Here is a 26887-nt window from a genome sequence, read left to right on the forward strand (position 1 = left end):
TGCATATATAAACAGGTCAACTTACTTGGCATTTTTGACTATTGAACTGGATTTCTGCTTCTTCCGTATCTGTCGCTGTCACTGACTGCTGTTTATCTAACGTAATGCAAGAGTAAATGGAAGAAGGAAGTGCGAACGGTGGGTGCTTTAAATGCAGCTTATTTGGATTTAAAGGCACAAAAACAAAAACAGCTACACTTTGATTTGAGCTCAAAATAGGCATATTCTGCTAAATCTGATGGGTAATTTGAGCTGAAACTTTACAGACACATTCTGAAGACACCAAAGGCTTATCTTATTTCTTGTTAAAATGGTAAATAGGTGTCGGCGCCGGTAGCCTAGTGGTACTGCGCATTGACATATAGCACCAGAGTGCTCGTGGCGACCCAGGTTCGATTCCCATCTCGAGGTCATTTGCCAATCCTTTCCCTCTCCCTGGTCCCAGTGCATTCCTGTCTGAATTCTCTACTGTCCTATCAAAATAAAGGTGAAAAACCCCTAAAAAATAATTATTAAAAAAAATGGTAAATAGGAGCTCTTTAAGGGGATAGTTCCCCCAGAAATAAAAATGTACTCATTTAATCACCCTCAGGTGGTTCCAAACCTTAAGGAATTGCTTTCTACCGTTGAACTCAAAAAAAGATGTTTCAAGAAAGATGAAAACCAGTAACTTCTGACTTTCATAGTAAGAAAAAGAAGTACTATGGAATGATTACAGCTTTCGTAACGATTTGAAAGTCAAAGGAGAGTGAATAGATTTTTTTGGGTGAACTATCTTTTGGCTAAGACTGGCAAGAGAAGAAGAGAAAGCCATTGATTGTGTTTTGGAAAGATCAGACAAGAGACCAGTGAAGGGGGCAATTATTTGCGGAGACACACCAAATGTAGGTCAAGACACGCGGGCTTGCTTCCTCCACGCCGCTCGAGCAGTTAATCAGCTTTAGTTTTTTATTAAAAGAGCCACTGGACACCAGACTTATTCTGTCTCAATCTGCTGGGTTTTAGCATTCATCGCCACCAGCCCGGCGGACGTTTACACTCAAGCTGGTGTAATTGCGTAAACACAGCCGGACGGGCTCTAAGCGTGCTGAGGATGCGATGTGTTCATAACACGCAGCTTTTAACGTATGTTGTTCTTGTTTCCCTCCCATCTGTTTTATTCTCGCTCATCCATCTTTTAATCAACCCCCCCTCCCCATCCTTCCTTCCCCTCTTTATCTCCTCTGCCTTTTCTGGCTGTCTCGCAGACAAGCATAGACTTCCTGTGGCAGGGTCTTGGTGCACCACCAGCAGTAACGGTAGCATTCGTCGCACCTCCTCTTTGGACGCACTCACAGCCCCTTACCTGTCTGGACACTGGCCCCGGGATGCCAGCCACGCCCCTTGTGCCCCATGCATGCGGGACAAATCTACTCAGGTGAGCCGTTTCCCTTGCACACATGATATTATTGCTCTGTTTTACAAGAAGTTACCAAATATCTGACACACACACCTCCTGTCAATCAGCCATTGATGTCTCTTCGAAAACTTTCCACCTAATACATACTTGCATAGACGCGTGTTGTGCAAACCAGCTGCATGAATCACCTGAGAAAGACTTGCTTTGTGCAAACACAAACCCATGAAAACACCACACACATGTCTTTTGAATAGCACAGTCAAGTCCAAGCCTTCTAAGCATTAAATCTGGTTCCCGTTGCACCCTCAAATGGCTCCAAAAACAGGGACATCATTCTTTTTATGGGAAGTTATAAACAAAGGCAAAATTATTCAACAATACTTCTGTTTCTCATCAAATGTTTTGAACAATCCATCTCATGTACTTTTTCCTTGTTATGATCTCTTACCTTCTGGTAGAAAATACAAAACATCCCACTGGGAGCAGAACAGAATTAGGTCCAATCCCAATTATATTTTTGTACCCTTACCCCTTCCCCATGGCCCTTAAAACCAAGTGTGAAGGGGAAGGGCTTCAAAATTTATCCCTAAGAAATGGGACAGCACTACAGCACCTGTACACGTCATTATATGCCATCACAATCTCTTTCTTCATATGAGATCAGATGCGTTATTTATTGGTATTTATCTTCAGGAAATCACTGAATGCATATATTATGTTATCTTAACTATCTAATATGGCAATAAGTTCGTAACTATACTGTGCATTTACACGGTGGTCATATTTATCTATGTAAACACACCAAAAACAACATTAACATTATAGCAGACACTGTAAAAAGGTCATTCCCAGCCCCTAGTGACAGGGTATTTGATTGTCATCGAGTGTTAGAATGTTGTGGGACTGCTGTACAGGAATTATGCTTATGGATTATAGATTGCGAAATTTAGCGGGTTTTTATTTTAGCATTTTTTTTAAAAAGCATGACGATAAAACACAAACACGGTTATGAATATATTAAAGCATGTGTTTGTTTGTTGTAAAAATTCGTAATAATTATAAAAAAATACAAATTTGTTGATCTCCTTACTTCCGGATTCAGCTATCCTGCCGTTGTGGCAGGTGTATTCTCAAAACTTTTCTTACCCCTTGGTTTCGAGTGTGGTTTGAAAAATCTCAGTTTGAAATGCTGTCTACCCTTTCCTCTTAGCCCTACGCCTTCAAGCTGAAGAGAATTGGGACACTCCTACCCTTCACGAGAACGTGCAAAACGAGGGGTAGGGGTAAGGGGAAGGGCTTAGGGGTAGATTTAGGATTGGGCCTTAAGAACTCTTATCCCAATGTCAATCAGACTGCTGAACACTGATCGATAGTGGGTATATTTTAGTTTGTCTTCATATATGTAATTTTATTGTGTCAAAACTTGTTGAAGTACAACAAACAAACAAACAACCAAACAAATGCTCTCTAATATTATACAGTATATGTTTGCCCACTTCAAGATGCTATAGCTGATGTTGAATTTGGCCATTTATTCACATCTCAAAGGGTGTTCAAACCAAGGGTTTGGCTAAGTAAAGTTTATTTCTAAACTAATTTAGAGAGGATCACATGACCCCGACTCGTCCTGGATTAGCTTATGCATGATCCACCAATCAAATGATTCTTAACTTCCAATAAGTAATCAGAGTTTCTTACCTCAGTTATCTGTGCCTTGAAGAATCCCCCCTTTTCCTTGATGGGGTGGCATGGCAGCTCAGTGGTTAGCACTGTTGCCTTAAAGCAAGAACGTCACTGGTCAAGTAGCCAGTACCAGGCCAGTTGGCGTTTCTGTGTAGAGTTTACATCTTTTTCCTGTGCTCGCGTGGGTTTCCCTCAGGTTCTCCGGTTTCCTCCCACAGTCCAAGGACATGCTACATAGGTGAATTGATCAAATCCAATTGGCACCATAGATAAGCTCTTAATCAGTAGTATATCTCAATAGCAATCTCTAATTTGCTATTAGCCATAAATAAGTAGTGGAGTTGTCCGGATCTACTGTACATGAACCTTAAACTCATCTCTCGCCCTGCAAACGGGAGGGAGCCCCAGTATCAAGGATCTTATGAGTTCCGGGCTCTCTTCCGTGACAGCATGCCAAACTCCCTTTATTATCATTAGCTAAGTGTGTACTCTTGAAACACTAGCAAATATAAGAAAATTGTAAATGGTAGTCAAACTGTGAGAATCTGAACTCATTATTAGTTGTTTTGAAACATACCTTATGTCCCACTCTGTCTTGTTTCAGTTGAGGTTGTCAAACATTTAATAAAAAATGCACATTTCATAGCACTTCTTGGCACTTGTAAAGACTTTTTCACTCAAAAATGAAAATTTCTATTCAATGTTTACTCACACTCAAGTGGTTCAAAACTTTCAGTTGAACACAAAACAAGATTTTCTGAAGAATGCTGAGAAAAAGCAGTTATCGATGTCCATAGTAGGAACAAAAATACAATGGAATTCAATGGCTGTTTTTTTCCCCAAACATTCTTAATTTTTCTATGTGTCCAATAGAAGACATTCAAACAGGTTTGGAACAGAGGATGAGTAAATGATGGCAAAATTAGCATTTTTGTTTGAACTTTCCCTTTATCTTAGTTCTGCATTACCAGTTATTTTTATTTGTCATGATACATTAAACTGATCCTAACTAACAGAGAAGATGTTTAGACTGTTATAGAAGTTTTAGATTCCCAGCTCACTGGAACAGAACCATTTAGGGCCTTGGATGACAGATACAGTATGTCCAAGGCAATTGTTTTGAGAGAGGACAACAAGATATATTTCTAGTTTCAACAGTATTTGTTCTTTTGAAATTCCTCTTTAAAAGATCTATAAAACATTTCGGCTGTATGCACGGTGACCCACATTTGGTTTTTGAGCAAGGATCAGATGAACAATCTGTTGAACATAGGATGCAATACAATACTACGACCTTGATGAGCATCAATTACATCTTTCAAAAGCATTTTCAAGACACCAGTCATTTAAATACCACATGTCTGTTTCAAAAAATATGCATTATTTCATATTTGTAACTTGCTGGGAGAGTCAACATTATATCACTTTTACTCACCCTCATGTCTTTCCAAGCCTTTCTAATTTGACTGCCTTTCATCTGAAACAAACTACTTTAAAAGAAAGCCTCAGTGTTTTTTGGTCTCTATAATAAAGTCAATAGGGGGTTGATGTTGTTGGCCTGAGTGAACTTTCATTGTATGTACAAAAATAGCTTTTGAAATCGTCTTTCATGTTTTACAGAATAAATAAAGTCAAGCAGGTTTGGGAAAACTTGAGGATGAGCAAACGAAGCCTGTATTTACATATTGGGGTGAACTGTCCCTTCGAGGCGAGATAAATTTAGCACAATCCTGGTCAAGTAAACAAATATCACTATCATGTATTAAGCTTGATTTATAGTGCGCCAAAAGAATAATGCCATATGGGCACCAAAATAAATACAAATTTATTAACGGATGTGTGCAAAATAAACACCTCTCAAAACAAACCGTCACTCTTTTTACCTCTACTGTGGTTAATGAGCAGGCTACAAAGATGTGTTCCCACATGCACACTCTTGCCTTTGCTTATCAGCAGCTATTAACATCTATTACTGTGTTATTTTAATGCTGTTCAGACACAGGCGTTAATTTAGCACTGCCTGGAAAATTTGGCTATACAAAATAGGAGAAGCGTTGTGTGAAAGTTATTATGCATGAAATAAAGATAGTCTGTTGAGAGAGAGAGAGAGAGAGAGAGAGAGAGAGAGAGAGAGAGAGAGAAAAGGAGGAAGCCTCTCCCTGGTTTGTTGAGAGATGAGAGGAAACTGCGGCATATTTCTGGTGAAGGCAGACCGTCCACCATCAAGCTACATTCTTTCCTGGAGCTGCCTGTTTTTTTCCAACCTATTTTTTTCTTACAGAAACACTGCAGAGCCAGTCCATATCTGAACAATAACAAAACGTTCACACAAACACAAACGACACAGGGTTTACAGGGACACTCCATAGATGTAATGTATTTTATACTGTACAAACCACTTATTATATACCGGTATGACCCTACGCCACCCCCAAATTTGGAATTTCATTTCAATTCAATTTCAATCTTTATTTCTATAGCACGTATGCAATGTAGATTGTGTCAAAGTAGCTTAACATAGACGTTTTAGTAAATTGAAACTGTCAGTCCAGTTTATAGTTGAAGTTCAGTTTAGTTCAGTTCAGTGTGGTTTAAATTTCACAAAACACTGAGAAAAAATCCATCAATGTGCTGCTCCACAAGTCCCAAACCAAACTTCACCAATTGACAAACGTGAAGGAAAAAAACATCCACTGTGAAGAAGCTGCAGGTGTCTGTAAGACACCACTGGGTGTTCAGGCTGGCCCACGGGATCAATGCAGAATTTCAAATTCAATCAATGCGGTCAAAAGACCTCATTAAGTATGATTTTTGAGCCATTTTGAGTTACACATACTCTAGGTCTGTCCCTGTAAACTAGCTTAATCGAGTGCAACTAAATCATACCCATGTTATTATACAACTTTGTGCCTCTGTAAACCACATAAAGTTGTACACAGAGAGACACACTGTTACAAACTTTTAAGAAGATCTAGATCTAGAGATGTTCGCACCCACGTGAACCTACCAGAGGCCGCTGTCAGAGCGACCTTCCGCCTGTCTGTCTGAATGAGCCTGGGTTGCATTTAAAGGACAACTAAAACCCAATCTTTTCCAAGAACTCCTGTGAACAAAACCAAGACCCTTACACAAGTGACAAAATTGACAAAAATTATTAAACGGTAGTCAAACTGTGTCGAACTCATTATTTGTCCCACCATGTCTTGTTTCAGTTTAGGTAATGTCAAACATTGAACAAAATTGCACACTTCATGGGATCTGTAGAGTATTTTAATCAAAAATGAACATTTATTCACAACTTACTCTTAACTTTCTGTTGAACACAAAACAAGATATTCTGAAGAATGTTGGCAAACATCAGACATTGATATCCATAGTAGGAACAGCTTAATAGAATACAACTAAGTCATACCCATGTTATTATACTACTTTGTGTCCCTGTAAACCACACAAACCTGTACACACACAGAGACAAACTTACAAACTTTTAAGAAGATCTAGATTTCAGATTGCAACATTAAGATAAATATAATGTTATTACTGGTGTAAAAACAAAAATGAATGACCAGGGACACCAAACTCATTCAAACAACAACTAAAAACCCATCTTTTTCAAGAACCCCTGTGAACAAAACTAAGACCCCCTCTTCTCTTCCCCCACCTCACCACGCAACAACCCGAAGTCACTATTATTTCTGAGTGTGCCTCACACAAGTGAGTGGGCTTGACAAACCATCTGTAGAATACACACTCTTTCGACACTTTAACCCAGGGTGTCTGCTGGGTCTTCAAAATCTAAAAATTTCATAATTTCAAAAACTAAATTTTAGAGCTTAAAAAGTCTTCAATTCACTCATATTGCTTTTCAGGTCTTAAATAATTTAAAGCAGGTCTTAATTTTGCTTAGTCTATTTAAAGCTACTCAGTTGGGCTGACAAGCAGCCAATCACTAGCAATGAATCTCAATAAAACCAACTTTTTTTTATATTTTGTTTTTTATCGCAAAGAGATACAATTCACTACTGCTGTTAGACATTTATACAGCAAATTCCACAAATAAAATGTTCTAATCAGGAAAAAACTTAAAACAATTATATGATTCCTCATGATAATACCAGGTCATTAGAAAAAATATCTTGCGTAAATCCAAAATTTCATTCTTAATGGTCTTAAAAGGGTCTTAAAAGTCTTACATTTGACTTGATGAAACCTACAGAAACCCTGTAAGTTGACACTTGCACCAGTTTTTGCACATTTGCACCAGACACATTTTTACAATCACTCTAAATCAAAATAAGAAAAAAACAACAACTCTCCCCTCCTTACTCTCGCACTAAATTCTTTGAGCACAAACGATTTTGTCGTCGATTATTATAATTAGCACTTCTTGTGTGTATTACCTCTTCTTGTTGAAATGCTCAAATGCCTTCTCAATTGTAAGTGGCTTTGGACAAACATGTCTCATAAATGACTAAATGTAAATGTAACTAAATGCAAAATTTAAGGTTTATTACCAGCAGGTTGTGATTATTTTGCATGAGTTATTAACAGATTATTATAAGCAAAGGACAATTAATAAAAAGAAAATATACAAATGGGAATATGAATATCAATGAATTCCTATTAACTAACCCAGGTCCTCTAACCTAAATATGCAATAGAAAATCTTAGAAAATAAACTAAAATCTTCATTGTATTTGATGCCAAATTGTACAGTAACTAATAAAAGATAACAACAAAGATTGGTGCTTGCTCCTTACATATTGAATCTAAGGGTGTACTCACACTAGGCTATACAAACCATGCTTTGGAGCGTTTGACCCGCATTTCCCAGTTCGTTTGACAAGTGTGAGTGCTCTGTTTGGTTGGGCAGCCCTGGCCTGGTAGCAAGAGGTGGTCTGAAGTGCGCTTTGGTTGAGCTCAGGCGAGTGCAAATTGCGCCCGGCCGTGAAACTTAAGACGTGACATTGCATTGTTTCCTATGGATTCATTAATCATTTATACTTTTCAATGAACGCGATGCAAACCCCTCGGTGCACATCAGCTGCCACCTTTAGCAAACCTCCTAATATGTGCAGCAGCATGATGGTTTCATGAAAATATATCTGCGTCAAAAGTGGTGGATCTATTCAGGATTAGATTTGAAGTTGTGCAACTGCATCCCAAACAGTTTATATATATATAAACAGCAAAACTAAAGCAGTCAACATTGTATGGAGCGGGATCGATTCTCTTTCTTACTGAACAGTCACATCATCGATGATGTAAGCATGCCCGGGCTTGTAAGGTAAAAATTCAATGCGGGCCGAGGGGAAGGGGGACAATCATGCCACCTGTTCAAGGCAACCGTGCCTAGTGTGAGTACACCCTAACAAAGCATTTCTACGGGGAAAGTGTATTTTTATTAACCTTACTTATTAACCGGTTCACTTTTTTCACTTCAAAGTAGCAAATTCACATCAGAGCACAGTTTACTGTTAACAAGTTTGATCAATTACGCTTGATCAATTAGAAATGCTGACATTTGATTAACTTTTTTCTACTTTAAAGAGTTTTTAGAACGAAATGGTTGAATGTTAAAAGATGCCAGAGAAGAGTCTTTAACTTTAGGAATACACATAATTGAAAATAATAATAATATTAATAATAATAATAATAATAATAATAACAAACATATATATATTTGAAGCGGTTTTATCTTTTATTGATTTGGGTTTTACATCTGCTATCATGAGTGAGCAGGCAAATATTAAACAGGAAGTGATGTCAGAGGCATGGTTTTCATTTAGATCGCTCAAATCCAGTCATCCCGTTATCATTAGAAAGAGCATGACAGATTCTAAGCCTTGGTTCTCTGGAGTGTTTTCTTACACTTTCTCATCAAAGTTTTCAGTGTGTGTGTGTGTGTGTGTGTGTGTGTGTGTGTGCGCACTGTATGTAGAGTGTATGTGTGTGTTTTCCTCTGGAGATCCCAGATCTCCACCCAGCTCTTTTTGTTAGCAGTGTGTCTGTCTCACAATGAGGGAACTTGCCGAGTTGGAGGCGAGTGTGGAATTTGGACGACATTTGCAGAGCTCGCTCTTTTTCCCTGGACCATCACGCCAAAATAACCAGATCTTGGATCTGTACGCCGGTGTCAGTTGCCAGGGAGCTGAGCTCACACCTAGTGACCAAACAACAACAAGGAATGAAGACCTTTGCTGCTCTCACTGCCTCCTGTGCGCAGCTGAGAAATATGCAGCCACACACACACACACACACACGAATGCGCTCTGTGTGAATCTGTATACACCAGCTGTAACAGATTTATAGCGCATAGAGGATCAGCAGAGTGTGAGACTGCGTTCTGTGAAGTAGCGGTTTTGTACTTCTATGGAGTGTGCTTCACACACGCGTTCAAGCTGCTGGATCTAATGCTGTAGGTTATGTTTCATGCTTCGTTAGACGTCCTGAGAAAGTCATGGAGACGAGTTGCACATGAGCCCTCTGCCACAGCACATCATAATTACAATAATAAAGAAACCTGATCAGACACGCACACTAAGCTGTGCTCAGAACTGTTCTCAAGAAGCCAGACTTGAAAACTTCCTCATTTAAGATAAATGCATGCTGAAATTACATCAGCTCACACCCTGGGGAGAAGTTTGTTGGAATAAAATTTCTGAAACACTTATATATATATTTTTAATTGGGCATGTTATTTACTGCGTGTAAACTTTTCTCATGGTTATGGACTGGCCCTCTGGGTGCTTGATGGTAAAAAATCATACTACATTTGTCTTTGAAGTGTACAAGATGAAATTTGACTATGCCGAGGTATTTGTGTGGAAATACATTGTCATACCAGTTTTAGTAGTGCTTGCAAGGGCAAGTATGAGCTCCTCTATTATTGTTGCTCATAGGAGGAGGAAAACTTTGAACAAACCCTTCGGCATGATTTTTATATGTAGGGATGGTTTACAGTTCAACCCAAAGAATGACCAGTCTGTCAGATGAAGAAGAGTTGGAGTCAGAGATTCCAATAAAAAAATATAGTTTACTGAAGATAGTTTCATCAGCAGAAGCCAGCTTCAGCACTCGCAATGAGTTCCTTGGCCGCTCTCCCTTACAATCACAAATCAATAACAATTACATTCAATACAAATAATGAGAAACAGGATGCTGTGAAAAGGACAATCGTTGATCCATGCTGAGACAGATTGGAAGGTATAAATCCGATTCCTTCATATACTTGCCGCGTTCGCCGTTGTGATACTCTTTAAAACGACAGGGGGCTGTCATAAGAAACTGACCATAGAGTCAGAGGGATGAACAGAGAAGTAGAAAGTTTCCGAAACTACATCATATCATTAATATCATTCAATATTTTAAAACTATTTTCTAAATTATTTTTAACAATTATTTTAATGATTATAAGGATTTTTTTAACAATTCAACATTTTTTTTATCTCAAACTTTGATGCATCACTTGCTTTTGTTCATATCTCGAACAGTTTTACCCATTTTTCCAAATATTAATGAAAACAGAACATGAGTTGCTCTACAAATATTTATTTTATTATGGCAAGAATAAAAGCTGAATAAACTAAACTTACTAAAAAATACAGATTTTTTTTTTTTTTTTTTTAGCTCACTCCAAAATTCACACATTACTGTCTGGCTAGTTTCTGTCCTCTTCTTATGCTAAAAAGGCAATAATGGTCCAACATTCCTGACCATTATCACCAATAAAGCCTAGAAAAACAGGCCATCAATATTTTGTAAATGGATAGGTTTAAATATTACATTCCAGTTATCAAAGAAATATGTTTTTTCCTTAATTGTAGTTTTGTAACTATTAAAATCTTTTAAAATGTAAAATTACAATATATGCATCAGTGTAAAATCTATAAATGGAGGAAAAACAGATTTCTGTAATTGTGTACTGGCTCTCCACTTTTGCCAGGGCCTCTTTTGGCTTTAACAAACTTTTCCCTCAGGTTTTTCCAAACGTTTATCCTTTCCCACTGCTGTTGCAATTTCCAGCCAAAAATTATTGATAATCTGGTTATCTCTTTGATCGCAGATCATAAAGGTGTCTGTACAGTCGTATCTGTTTCAGACAAAATCTCATAAAAATGTTTCATATTCAATTCAAATCAAACGTGGCGCCGTGTGAACTGTTCAATCGAGTCTAAAAAAAACGGAAAATCATGTCGAGCAGAAATCATGCCACACACACCCAAAGCAAACCTCAGCAAACACAGCGATGCCATCACATTCGCCGCGTGCACGAAGCAAACAAGCAAACTAGCGAACATGTCTAGTATAATCCAGGCTTAATCAAACTCTTACTAGGCTTTCTAGAAACATCCATGCAGATGTGTTGAGGCAAGTTGGAGCAAAAATCTGCAGGACACCAGCCCTCTAGAACTGAATTTGGGCACTACTGTAATGTACCATGCCCTAAATATATATATATATATATATATATATATATATATATATATATATATATATATATATATATATATATATATATATTGTACAAAAATAATATATAACATTGTTTATAATTTCAAATCTAAACAGAAGTAATATGATAGCAATTATATTTATTATAAAATGCTGCTGACAATAATGAAAATAAATGAGCATATTACGATTCTCCTTTTTACATTTGTACATATTTGATCGCTCTGCAGTGTCTTGCTGATTTAACTTTTTTGTCAGGTTAAAAGAAGTTCAGATTTCAGAATGTCCTGTGTTCATTTCCATTGTTGTGCACTGCGCCCTACTTTTTAAACTCAAGAACAGGTTCTGTATGAATGGCCTCTTATTGAATAGACAGACAATTACATATTTATCTTTTAAGATGGCAAAATAAACCCCGTCACCTCATTTAATGGAGCAATTTGTGAAGTTCAATAGAGACATGTTGCTTAGCTGCCACACAGAACACCCTAGCAACGTGCCAACAATACCATTGCAACACCAAGACAAGTCACATCAATGGGTTTTGCATGGGCAAACACTGCTCACATTTCCTTTAGTCATCCCTTGAAAAAGAGGCATGCTTTCATTTGGACCACCTACAACTGGACCTAGATTTGGGTTGATATGCGTGGAATGCGTGTGCCATCAGAGAAGCCCTCAGTTTATGAAGATAAATGTGTGCACATGCATTCCTTTCCCAGCATGCAAAAAGACATTCACCTACATTAAGCAATCACACTGATTTTCTGAAGTGAGAAGTGAGAAGGCCAGAAAAAATACGCCGTGGGATACATCTGCGCTGTCGCCAGGGGGATTTCCATTAGTAAGCTTTACAACACCGTGTACCTGCGGAAGAAAATCGTTAACCTTTAACAAGCGCAGTCCATTTGTAACCGTGTGCACATTCGGCCCACAAACCTCAGCGGCCCTGCCAGCTTTGTTACTTTTTAACAAGAAAGTTCTTTTTGTCATGATAATCCCCTTCTGCACTGACAGGCTAAAAATCTGAACTATTTTCCAACAGTGGTGTTCAGTGTTCTGAAAGCCTGTGGTAAGGTTTGGCTCTGCCTCAGTAACAGGCCTTGTGTTCTCCAGTGTTGGCGAAAGAGAGACAGGTGAATACCGAATAACAGCCTGTCCGAGGGGAATTCACGACTTGTATTCCCTTCTGTATGGCGCTTATAAGGTTACAGAAAAGCTTAGCTGGCAGATTATTCAGACAGTGCTCAGCTCTCAACTGAGGACCTGAAACTGCCTTCTGTCAGGGTTTTAATGTACCTTTCCCAACCCGCTCCAGCCCCATTATCAACTGAGAAATATGCTTAAATGTCAACAGTTCTTTTATCAGTTTTTGCTGGGTGTGAGTCAGTCATTTCTTCTAGTGTAGTGTGTCATAGTGCACAACAACCAAAGTCATGTCTGCAACGCTTCTTTACAGAAAGTCTAGGTAAAGTTTAATGTTTTCGTCTATTGTTCCATAATGAGATCAGTCACATGGGTGACACTGGCCAATAATCACAGTGAGCATATAATCACTTCTGTACACAACTTGTACTGGAATTACAATCTAAACTAGCAAATCACTCTCAGGCAATTACATTCATAATGTATGCGAATTCTTGATGACAATAAATAAACAAGAAAACCAACACAGACTCATTGTGAAAAGATACCCCACCCCCACCCCCCATATGCATTTCGGCAAAACGCCGAAAATTATATAGCCAGAGCTACGTACAGTATGGCTAATTTTTGTCTTTAAAACAAAAGTTACAGGCTGGTTTGACACTGCTGACGTTTTTTTTTTTCTCGCTACCTGCTGACTGCTTAAATCTCTGTGAACGGCTTTTCCACTGTTACCAGTTTGCTCAGTAGCTCGCCATGTACGTTGGCAAACGACAAGGTTCAATTGGGGCAATAAACAGTTCCAGAAAGCAAGTAAAACCAAACCAATAAAAAATCTATATAAAAAATAGTAAATAACAGGGTAAACATGGTAAGATCTGTAAATGTGGTAAAAATCAGGTGACTGCAAGGGCTCCTTTTTGCTTTTAAAAACACATTGAGGCATCAGTCGGTCGGTCAGTCAGTTGACAGTGGCCTCTGGTGGATTTGTGTGTGGAAGAGCAGGCTTAAATGGCACTCGAGAGAAAAATTTGAGATCTAAAAAAGCTATCACAGCAGCCTCTGGTGGGTTTGAGAAAACATAAACTGCAAAAAACATAGCTCCTAGAACATATTTTGCGATCTTCAGAAATGTATATAGGGGTAAATATCAATTATGAACCTGGGTTGGATGAATCTTGTAATCTGTATGGGCTTTAGTCCATTATCTAAAATGAAGGATTCATAGTTTATGTTGAAATACTTTTACACACTAAGCTTTTTTTTAAAGCCTTTTAGCCTTTTGGTGGGGCCAAAATGGTTACAACTACTTGGCATTTAAAAAATATATTTTAAGTTACAAGCCTATACTGAAACTTTTATACATACTTTCAATAAAGTTGGCTTGTTAGACATCCTGTGGTGGGATTCGCTTGAATGAGGCATCGCAAATGATGTGATTTACAAATGAAGTGGCGCAAGTTGAGCGCTTTGTGCAATTGACGGAGAATCAAGTTGGAAAATCTGAACTTCAGCCGACAGTCGCACCGCGTTAACCAATCAGGAGATTTCTTTTTTTGTTGTTGTGGGAAAACTCCTGCTGACACGGGAAAACAGTTCATCAAACTGGACTCGGCTTAGCCTGAAGCACCGCTGAAAGCCTCCATTATCCAGCTACAGTTTCTGGAGGAGTTGATGAACTCACAGAGCTGGGTACACCTTTGAATGGATCTAGTGGACACTGCACTGAACGAATCGATACTGTTTTTCAGCATTCCTAAAGCACAGCTACTCTTTCAATAAAATCCATGTTAGCCATTTAGCAAAAGAGCTACAGTCACCAGGCAGACAGAAGCTCTGCCCATGACGTGAATCCGTGTCTATTGTAAAGTGGATATGACGCGTCAATTTCTGCGCGAATAACGCGATTTGTTTGCGTGTGCCGCGTCTGGTCTAAACACAGCATAAGCCTGTATAAGTTTCCAAATAACCTTTAGAACCTTCACTAGGAGCAACAACTACCATTTATTTTGAGTCTTAAGACGATAGTTTTGGTCTGGAAATGCAAATTGCCAGGCTATTGAATGTAACTGGGGTTTTCCCATCTGTCTTTCTTTTTTGTGTGACATCTGTCACAGTTGATGTGTTGTAAAGGTGGTTTGTGTCCTCTTTTTCATTTCCTCCACAATTTTTGCATATTTTTGCACTTTGTTTCATGCTCTACTAAACTCCAGTGACTCTGCTCATGAGTTTCCACTGGCTGACTGGGGTTACATCACACACCCAGGGCCTCCACTCATGACCTGTGCTTCAAAGCGAGTCCAAACACAGCGCCCCTGTGTTTATAAAGAGCCCTTTGTTTCCGTGTTAATCTACTCTGAGCGTAGGCCCTACTGTAACTTCAACCATCTCTCTCTCTCTCTCTCACACACACACCTATACCAAATACAGCCACACTCATGCTTCCCTTCACCTTTGTTACTATTTTTTTTTCTGTTCAAATATCAGTTACCCGTATCCATGGTATTTTAAAGAATGTTATCACCATGATACCTTACGCAGTAGGAATATTCAATCTCGACCTGTGGCTTTCCAGAAGTTGACAATAAAAGCAATATTTAATCGAATTAATTGAAAAAAGATTGCGATCTCGATTCGACCCCCCAGACGATCTTAATCCAGCATTTCTACGATTTCACAGTGGACATCTCCAAAAAGTGTCAAATACTGTATCTATAAGGTATAATTCAACCAAAAATTTAATTTCTGTCTTCATGTAATGATGTATTCACATGTGACGTGAGCTGCGTTGAGCTGTTACCACAAAGAGGGTGGGCGCGCGGCTGTGAATGATGCCTACTTTAGTGAACAGAACTTGCATAGGCTGTGAATAAAAGGTAATACAGTTGTAAATAACATTCAGTTTGTTACACAGAGCAATCATTGTATGAACTGCACTAAGCAGTGAACATGAAACCGAAAGCACGCACATCATTTCGCATTTTAGAGTTATGATTACGACAAGCATTTAATATGTTTTTCTTTTATAGCGAACACAAAGTGTTGTGCATGAAATGAATGCTTAACAGTATCAGTATAACTACTCCAGCCCATGTAATGTTGAATATTATGCAAGAGGGAATCTGATAATGACAAATGTCTGATTTCACCAGTAGAATAAATGGTCTAATAATGTTGTCAGTGACCGATTGCAAGCATATGTCTCATATTTTATCTCAAACATAATAATTCTAGTCTTAATAAGTCTATTCAAAATTGAGCATTTTAACTATCAGTAGACATAATATACTATTATTATTATTGTGTCACCATATGTTTGAGAAATAAAAATAAGAATAACCCACTCATTAACCTTTATTTTACATCTACAGAATCGTGTGAAAATTGTGATCTTTATTTTGAGCAAAAGAATAGCGATTCTCATTTTAGCCAGAATCGTGCTGCTCTAATACTAAGGCTGCACAATATATCTTTTCAGCATCGATATCTCAATGTGTGCATACCTGTACGCAATGGTGACATTGCAGGATCTGCAATGTTGAGTTATACCATATTATAGTTTTCTAGGAACCACAATTGCAAAGTGTAACCATAATAGAGTAAGAAATGATCCCTTGCATGCGTTTGTGCGCACATTTCAGGAGAGTTTAAAGCATTCAGACACAATAAATTTTATAATTTGTAACTTTAATAAAGGTAAAATTTATAGCATCTTTAATATGGTGAAGACTATTAGGTGCTGTTTTACATTTTATTATTCCATTTCTGTATATGAATACTATTAAGACTCCAGAGAAAATTGTAAAGCACTTTTTTCACTTGTATCATTGATCCATTGTATTCATCAATGTTTGATATTAGTTTAGAAATGATTTAATCCCCTCCACAATCATCTCAATCAGTGCCTCTCAAAAGCAAAAAAAAAGCAAAAGCCCTCGTCTTTGATTTCGACCGCGTTTTCGGATCCCGCAACATTCTCGCCCTTTTTTTTCAGATTCCGTTTTTCATCTTACCTGAGTTCTGGAACCGCTGTTCCCCGGACTCGACCCCGGTCATCGTCCCCCCTGCCGGCTCCTCCACTGGGAGGTGAGCCGTCGGCCGGCGAGCGCGAAGGAAGAGGAGGAGCGGAGCAGCGCCACACCGCCCCGCAGCGTTCGCTCGAAAAAAACTAAACGCATCCGTACGTACCTCCGGCCACGTAAATCGCGGTCTCCAGAAACGTCCGCGGGGCTACGTTTCCAGAATGAGCTTGGGTTGAATACATTCATTAATTTTCTTGTCGGCTTAGTCCCTTTATTAATCCGGCGTCGGCGGAATAAACCGCCAACTTATCCAGCACGTTTTGTTTTGCAGCGGATGCCCTTCCAGGTGCAACCCATCTCTGGGAAACCACACACACACACACTACTGACAATTTAGACTATTCAATTTACCTGTATCACATGTCTTTGGACTGTGGGGGAAACCTACTATGCCACTACGCCGCCCAGCCCTAATACATACATACTTAAATGCACAGTTAGAAAAAAGAAACTGCAGACTGGGTGCGTCTCCGTAGGTAGGCATCATCCAAGCAGCCAACTGTGTTCATTCACTGTCAAACGCTATAATTTGTATCAACATATCAGTGTTCAAAAATCATATCAACATTGCTGAAACAATTCTATTTCGCTATATTGCATGCATGCTCTACTACACACATAATATCCAAAGTAAAATTTGCATTAACTATGCTTTTATTTATTTTTTTTTAACAGTAATTTAAAGCCAAAATGAAAAAATGAATGAAAAATACTGTTAAATATAAAACAGTTTTTTCCAGTTGCTTTGACACATTTTTTTCAACCAGACTTAACATTCTCTAAACTGTGAGTGCAAATCTCTAAACTGTTCTGGAACCTATGAACTTATTGCATGACTGCAAAATATAGTTACTCTCTCAAAACATTTATTTCATGCTTCAAAAGCTAGTTATTGTGTTTAGTAGTTTAACCAAAGCCACCCAAGTGAAGTTTCATAAACTAATTTAGAGAGGAGCATGTGATATGATTGAGCACTGCTGGCCACTCATCTATCAGTAATAATCCAATCAAAGTGATCCAAGCATACTATAAATGGATCACTTTCTCCTTATTGCTCTATCTTCGTTTTGGAAGAATCCCCCCTTCCACCCCATCTCCTCCTTTTCCTCTCTTTTCTAAAGGGGGAGCTATCGTGACCTACCTGATCACAAATCCCCTGATATGCTTATTGACCGGGTATTTGTTATAAATGCTTAGCATATCTAAGTGGGAACTCTTGAAAGTATATTTGTCGTTGTGTGAGCTAAACAGCTCAAAATGATAAGTTGCTTTTTCACCATGACAGTCACCCATGAAAATTAAGGTTTAATAAAAATCTGATATTTGTTGAGAAGAGTGAGTAGTACATGGAAAAAAAAGAACATTTGTATTTATACAGCACATTTGTTTGTGCACAAATGTATTACATGCAGTAAGTGCAGTCTTGCTTGTCTAATTAATGTATTGTATATTTCATATTTCTTATGTTACCACAAATATACACACACACACACAGACACACAGACTAAAACTACAAAATATCATCCATGAAAAAATTATTCTTGTTGGACATCCTGTATAGGCAGAAGATTGAAACACATTTTCATAGTGTACAGGGGATTCCTATATTCACAAGTGTGATTTAAATGATTGATGGAAATGACTATTGTTTCATTTAAACATAAATATATATCCAAAATTATATTGCGAGTGCCTTATACATGGAAGATTTAGCCAGGGTTGCCTACAGTGAGTAAGGGCTGTGCTTTTGTGTGTCAAGCAACAGAGACAATTAATCCCTGTGTGAGCTTTGCAGAAAAGACGAGTCAAACCACACAGTCCATCATCAATGGCAAATCCATGGGCCAAACTTCTAAATTAGACTGACAAACTGCTTGTGTATCTGTAAATGCGTGTGAAAGCGAGTATCACACGGGCCGCGTCTGTCCTGACAGATGCTCCCCTCCTCAGCAGAGAATCCCCCTGTGCAGCGCGTCCACAGCTGCTGAACAGAGCCGTGTTTGTGTGTAGCCGCTGGAAATCTTAAACTGCTGGGAAGGAGGAAGTGATCCTGGCAGTTGGCTGCGGCTCTGAGAGCGAGTCAGTCCTGAGCTCAACACAACAGAATCAGTCATGGAGACGGACTGCTGTAGAGAAGCACAGCTGAAATGCCTAACACGCACACACACATACATATACAGGAGTCAGAAAAAGAGATAGACTGCGTATTGTCTATCTCAAAATTGTCGGAAAAGCAGTCAGATTGAGCCATCGCAGAATCAAAATATTGTAGGACTGCAGGACAGGCCATTAAGTTAGCCTGTAATCAGCTTTTTATGTGTGTGCGTTTGTGTGTGAGACATCTAACCAGATACAAAATGGACAGCACTTACACCCCGACCAACAATTTTGTGTTTAGTAGACGTCTAAATCAGAGGTTCTCAAATGGTTTGGCCATGGGACCCACATTTTTACATGGTTATCAAGCCGCGACCCAAATTTTTAGGAACTATAATACAATTTTAGGAATTATAATTAATTTGTATTTGTTAACATACACAAGTAGTGACAGATAAATCATAATAAAATCACCAAGACTTACAAATAAACTATATTTTATTGCTGTCATTCAACAAAATGATATCAAATTATAGAAATATTACAAAGTAAAAACGACAAATACTGTAAACAGTGGTTAGGGTAAGGAAAGTTTCAGTTACCATGAACTAAACTGAACTGTTAATAAAACATGTTGTCTGGTTTCTAAATGTCGTGTTAATTTAGAAGGTCTCGTGCTCTCTTATGAGAGCACCTCGCTACTTATGACACACTGAGGTTTAAGTCTTTTTTGTCGTCAATATATGTAAATCCATACTTTACATATTCAGGGTCGTACTTGCGGTTCGACATATTTGTTGCTATAATTAAATAAAATTTCACATGTCAAACAGTAGGGTTGTCATGCACGCATTTCAAAATAAAAGTCAAAACAAGTTAAAAATTAAACTTTTGTTGTTGTTTTTTTACCACATACTCCGTGACCCACTGAAAATGTTCCACCAGTTGAGAAACAATGGTCTAAATATATAGGGGAACTTCAGGGATGTGTATTATCCCCTATTTTATTTTATATATAAATGAACTGCAGTGCAATAATGATGTCAATCTTGCACTCATAAAATACACTGATGATCTGGCATTGGTTTCCTGTCAGGAAGAAATGAATAGCTCCTTATATTTTAAATATATTAATAGCATTACAGATTGGTTTGGCAAAAGTTCATTGCACCTAAATATTGAGAAAACAAAAGAGTTATGTCTGGGAAGTCAAACAGGTGCAGTAGATACTAGACTTTATAAACCAGTCATCATAAATGGACAAATATATAATATACCGGTATATATAATAGTAAAGGGTTGGAAGGGCATCCGCTGCGTAAAAACTTGCTGGATAAGTTGGCAGTTCATTCCGCTGTGGCGACCCCGGATTAATAAAGGGACTAAGCTGACAAGAAAATTAATGAATGAATGAATAATAGTAGAGCAGGTCTCAAATTTTAAGTATTTAGGCACAACTATTGACAATAAACTGAATTTTATAGTCAGGGCCTCTGTCTCCTCCGCAAGCACTTTTAATGTTAGTAAACAGGATCCAAAACAATTTAAATTTTCAAAATGGAAAAAGTGATTGGAATATTAAAACCACATTGATAAATAGATTCACTTACAGGTGTAAACGGGGTTCAAAATATAGTCAAATTTGAAAAGTAATCACATTACTCAAACTACATTGATAAATAGATTTATTTAATCAGAGGTATAAACGGAGTTCAAAATGTAGTCAAATTTGAAAAGTGATCACATTACTCAAACCACATTGATAAATAGATTTATTTAATCAAAGGTATAAACGGAGTTCAAAATGTAGTCAAATTTGAAAAGTTATTACATTACTTGAACTACATTCATTAGCGAACACTTTATAAACAGGTGTGGACAGGGTGTAAAATGTTTTTGTATTTTAAAAGTGATCGGATTACTCAAAAGTAAATCAGCATACCGAACTGTACCGTACCACTTTTTCTTTCACCTTTCGAAAGGGTACTAAACAAGGCGGAGCTAGAGGCGCAGCTAAACGCGCAGCTGAACACACAGCTGAATGCCATTGGTTAACAGAGATACATCATTCGCTTACGCATGAAGCCAGAATGAAAACAAAGGATCCGTCATGTTTAAAATACACAGCCGAGAGATTAACGTTACAGCATAATTATATATACTTATAATAACGAGCCATGGTTGACCCGGGCTCAAACAAACCTTATCATTGTCCTGATAAACAGCCACAAAGCCAAAAAGAAGAGGAGATTTTACCTTTTGCCCTGTAGTTTTTTACGAGCCAGTCTGAAGCACGAGCTTCTTGCTTGCGCTTCCCACGCGTCTATATCTGAAATAACAAACTTCTTGAGCTCAGGATAATAACGTGTGCATGATTATTGACGTGCTTTTGAAACCCGATCCTGTCAGAAACTGAAAAACGCGAGTGTGAAGTGAAGCCTGGAAAAAAGGAGAAGCCGGAAAAAAGGGCACATTTGCAACATCTACAACATTTAGAAATCTGTTTACACCTGTGAGTAAAGAATCATTTTTTTTTTTCAGCAAACGTGAACAAACTGCCATGTTTAACTATTATCACCGCCTTTTGGACTATTATGAACTCAGAATGATGGAAATACTTTCTAACAGAGCTTACATGTGCTGCTGAAGATTAAAGACACAGATGAGAGTTTTGCTCTGACTGTAGGCTATATTTTGTGTTGTTTTTGAACCGAAATAAGGACTAAATGTATGCTGTGTGTAGTTCTTCTGTAGTGGGTAACATTTTGGAGACTGTAAGGGGCTGTATGTGTTCATATATGTTGCATTTATTTATTTTATACCTGTATAATTGCAGATGTTACAGTAGGCTATTTCGCACTTTCATTGATCTGCAGTTATAATCAACTCATGTTTATAGAAAAGTTAGTAATAAACATTTATACAGAAGTATTTATGTGTATAAAGCATCTGTTTTGTGAGAAGAGCTTCTCATTCGATATGTAAACGACCCGTACAGCTTTACTGTAGACATTTTTTCGAGCAAAAATGACGTAGACTGTAACTTTGTCATACACCACGCCCACCAAAAGGGTACCCTTCGTAGTGAAAACGCAAGCCTGATAAAGGTAACCCGTACCGACCCGAACCGTACTAATTGAAGAAAGCGATTCAAAAAAGCATTTTTGAATTGGAAAAAGGATCAAATTACTTAAACCACATTCATAAATGGATTCTTTACTCACAGGTGTAAACAGATTTCTAAATGTTGTAGAATCTGAAATACTGACTACTTTCATTAAGGAACGACACTTCATAAAGAGGTGCAAACAGAAAACATTATTGACCTACATTAATAAACAGAGGCTTTAAACAAAGGTGTAAACAAGATCCAATAAGTTTTCAAAATCGAAAAAAGGATCAAGTGATTCAATCTTGAACCAGAATAATAAATGCAGAACACCTTGTAAATATATAGAAAGTGACCATATTGCTCAAACCATGTTTGTAAATGGTTCTAAAATTGTAGATTTTTAAACTTTCTTAATTGCGTTCCATTTTGTGTTTGGATTTACATAAGGCAGATGTTTATACCCAGCGTAAATGAGCCCATGTGATGCCGAATAATCTGAATGGCACATAATTACAGGGCACTCGGTCACCATTCACTTCAGCACACACAGGAAAAGAGGAAACCTGCAGAGAGCCTGAAAGAGAGAACGAGGTAGAAAAAGCAGAAGCGTATTAAAGGAGTAGGCAGCGACGAAGAGGAGGAGGAAAAAAAGAGATGAAGAAAAGAGGGATCAGGATGAGTGCGAGGAAACCAGCAGAACAATAGCAGGAGGGCAGAAAAAGAACGATGGAACAAAGGAGCACATGCGCGGATTAATTAAACAAAGAAAGAAAGGAATTTTGAGGAATAAATGCTGGGAGGGCAGGAGAGGTACGCTGTGCTCCTCCAGCTCGGCTCGTGGAGGTTCACAGGCCATGAAGTTAATTATGAAGAGAAACTTTATCCTTCTGCCTCGTTCAGCCACAGCTCACTTTCTCTCATTCTTTTGCTCTGTTTTCTGTTTTAATATTTCATTCAACTTGTCTGATACCTTTTTACCATATACTATAAATCTGCATGAAAACAGCTGATCATTTTCTTTCTTTGTAGACATTTTAATAAGTTGCTTTTTTATTTGAAATGCCTTTCCTTTTAACTGTCATCACCAAGGTGACTAATGTTTTAATCGGCAGGTGCACACACAGACGGTTTAAAAGCTGCATGCTACTTTTTTCTTCTTTCAATTTTCCCTCTTGAGACATGTCACATTAAAAGTGTTGTAAACATTGTTTTACTTTAAAAAGCAAATTTAAATGTTTTCACTCTGGTAATTTTTAAGTAAAACTGAATTTTGAACTCAGTTTTTTTTTACTTTAAATATTAAATTAGTGGGGAATAGTATTATTGGTTTAGATGTGAAGAAAGTTTTGATTAACTTTGGTAAACATTACATTATATATTACAGTATATTAAACAGCGTATGAGTTAAGTAGCATGTCCCAATTTATGCAAAACAGTCAAATATTGTATCAAATTTTTAAAAACATTTCAAGAAAAACAACTATTTAAAGTTGTTGCCATAAAAATTCAACTGCAACATAATTTAATAAACGTTCTCTTTATTAATTCATTTCAATTCACCTTTATTTGTATAGTGCTTTTACAATGTAGATTGTGTTAAAGCAGCTTCACATAAAAGATCATAGTAAATTGAACAGTGTAGTTCAGAGTTTAACTTCAGTTCAGTTTAGCTAAGATCAATGTGGTGAATAATAGCTACTGAGAGTCCAAACACTGAAGAGCAAATCCATCGATGCACGGCTCTACAGATCCCGAACCGTGCAAGCTGGTGGCGACAGCGGCGAGGAAAAAGCTTCACCAATTGGCGAAAGTGAAGAATTAAAAAAACTCGAGAGAAACCAGGCTCAGTTGGGCACGACCATTTCTCCACTGGCCAAACGTCTTGTATTAAAACCTTGTAAAACAGAAATTTTACAGAAAGGTTACAGAAATTTTATTTCAAGGGTGCCACACATTTAATGGTCAACATTGCACCATCTTTTTGACCAGCGTTGGGTTGCATAACAATATTACTTTTCTAAGTAACAATCATGTACTCAATGAGCGAATGTGCTTATTATTTTGTACGCATTAAAGAAAAGGAAAAGGTGATTGTCTCAATGGAGGGTGATTTTACTCAAGACAAGTAGTAGAAAAGTAACAAACACATTGCTGTACGCTGTCAATATTCTGTATACAGCATAGCTCTGGGGTCAGGAAGTTCTCTGAAGATAACACTATCCTAAATTTGTTTGTTTTTTATGTATTTTTTATTGTGTTTTTGACAAAAGGTACAGTACATTAAATGTATTCAATTACAAAGGTATTTTCGTTTTTTCTTTTTTTTTTTTGAACCATACATAAATTTAAAAAAGAAAAAAATTAACACAATGAAAATTTTTATGAAATGGAAATGCATTAAATAAAAAAATATATTAATATTAATAAAAATGAAAATAAAATAAAAATTAATTCAAAAAAAATTAATAAATAAATCAATAAAAAATTAAATTAAGGGTGGGTGGGGGTGGGGTTGGGAATTTATGGTTGGAGGAGTACATTAGTCTCAATATGAATTATTAAAGGGTCCCATGTTTTGAAAAATGTTTTGGTTGATCCTCTGAGAAAATATTTAATTTTTTTTCTGTTTTCAAAAATAGCATTACATCACTAAGCCAAAGTGACAGTTCAGGTGGCATTGGTGATTTCCACTCCATAAGAATACTTCTTCTAGCTATTAATGTTACAAAGGCAAAGGCGTTTTCTATTTCTTTGGCTACATGGATGTCCTTATTTGCTACTCCAAAAATAGCCATTTCTGGATTTGGTTGAATTCTTAAATTGAAGGCTGAGTTTAAAATTTCAAATATTGAAGACCAAAATCGTCTCAGTTTGTCACAGGACCAGAACATATGGGTTAGGTCTGCCTTGCATGAGTTGCAACGATCGCATGTTTCATCTATATTGGGGTAGATTTTAGCCAGTTTGGTTTTGCTGTAGTGAATACGGTAAAGAATTTTCATCTGAATCAGATTAAGACACGAACAATTTTATGTATTTTTTAAAGGTAAATGAAGGTGTAGTTTATACAATGCGTTGTTGATTGTAAACCTCCTCTAACTCCAAAGTAGCTTAATGCATTACTTACCCTAAGATGTAACTAGTTATTTTGGGGGGGGAGTAACTCAATATTGTAATGCATTACTTTCAAAAGTAACTTTTCCCAACAACACTGCACACAACAACACATGATGTAGGGCATCTTTTTCATGTTTATCAGACTTTTTGTGGTTTAGTAGTTTTTGCGACGTCATGGCTGAACAACAGCATAAACTACTATGACAATGATCACCTGCAGGTTTGATCACCTGTGCTTTATTCAGTGTTACCACTGTGAGTTTGTTTACCATTTTACATGACATTTATTTTCATATTGAAGTGCCAGCAGATAGTTTACCTCAGATTTTGAAATTTAAGTAACTAGCGAACATTTAGTTTATATGTTAGAACTGCAACTCAGTGGCAGTAGTAACATAGCAGATATAAGTGGCAGTAGTAACATAGCAGATATAATATGTTCAAATGTTTTAGTAAATTATTTTAACAGCTGTGAAGTACAACAGTAGCACAGGCTATATACTGTCATCCATGATGCAGTGCAGGAACATTTATTTGGAAAGCCTTTTTTTTTGTACTACTGCCTGCAAGCATGTCAGAGCAAAGGTTTGGCTTTAATCGCACCGTCTTGAATGTATGTACACTTGTGTGTGTTGTCAGCTAACGTTAAGTATTTGTTTGAGGGGAGTGTGAATATGGACGTATGGCTTTTATGTGTCTAGAGACAGAGAGACAGAGCCTCAGGCAGTACAGAGTCAGAAAAAGAGGAGTCAACTGCTTTAACCACAATGTTATTTGTGTTCAAGGCCCAAGGAAAGTGTGTCAATGAGTGTGTGAACGGGTCTGTTAACCTTTGGTTTGCATGAAAACATTTTTTGATTAAAGCGAGCTTGCATTTAAAGGAAAAATTCACCCAAAAATGAACATTGTATCATCATTTACAAACCATTTACTTGTTTACTTGTCCTTTCTTTTGTTAAACTCACACACACACACACACACACACACACACACATATATATATATATATATATATATATATATATATATATATATATATATATATATATATATATATATATATATATATATATATATATATATATAAAACTGGGGTCATTAGCTTCCGTAGTATTTGTTTTTCCTACTAAGGAAGTCAATAGTTACATGTTGTCAACATTCTTCAAGGTATCTTCTTTTGTATTCAATACAAGAAAAAAACTTTTCCTCTGTTTTTTGGTAACTTTTAGTTATTTTTAGGTGAACTATCCCTTTAATATCCCAACGCACGTCACTGGAAAAGAGCATGTTCCCTTGTTAAAGCACTTTTGACTTGTTGTGTTTTGACAGCTAGTGCCTCCGGCTGTTTCCAGTGCAAAAGAGTTTTTATTATTTCTGTACCGCGTTGCGCAGTTTTGGCTCACAGCTTTGAGTGGCTGAGAGAGGGCTGAGGGAAAGATTGCTTTTCCATACCTCCTCACCATAAGATCACTCCTCAACGCTGCCAGATATCTAAATAAGGCCTTCGCTGTCCAGTAATAAATTCCTATACGCCGTTCTGAGTGAAAGTTTGTGAACTTGCTAGCGCAGGCATGTTGAGTGTATTGGGTGTAGAACGATCTGGAGTTGTTTATGGTGTAAACCCACAGGCTGAATCTCTGGTGTCGTGCTGTTAACGGCAGTGGGAGTCTGCATTTGCCCAGCGGGAGGGACATAGACAAGCCCTGATCCAGCGTTTTAACAAACAAATGTTTGCTTCATCGTGTGTGTCTGTGTGAGTGTTATTATGCCCTCTGGAGCATTTGCAATAGACATACA

General features: G+C 37.5%; 2 protein-coding genes across 3 annotated transcripts in view; one reads left to right on the plus strand and one right to left on the minus strand.

Moving 5' to 3' along the window:
• Positions 1-26887, minus strand: part of LOC141376079 (uncharacterized) — a 996984-nt gene that overhangs the window by 831407 nt on the left and 138690 nt on the right. The window lies entirely within an intron of this gene.
• Positions 1-26887, plus strand: part of fam117bb (family with sequence similarity 117 member Bb) — a 91489-nt gene that overhangs the window by 21214 nt on the left and 43388 nt on the right. For both annotated transcript variants that reach the window (XM_087265733.1, NM_001128362.1), the window contains 1 exon segment: positions 1248-1417. In XM_087265733.1, coding sequence (XP_087121859.1) covers positions 1248-1417 — 170 coding nt within the window.

Source organism: Danio rerio, chromosome 9 (genome assembly GCF_052040795.2).
Source record: "Danio rerio strain M-AB ecotype USA chromosome 9, GRCz13ab, whole genome shotgun sequence".
Taxonomy (NCBI): Eukaryota; Metazoa; Chordata; class Actinopteri; order Cypriniformes; family Danionidae; genus Danio; species Danio rerio.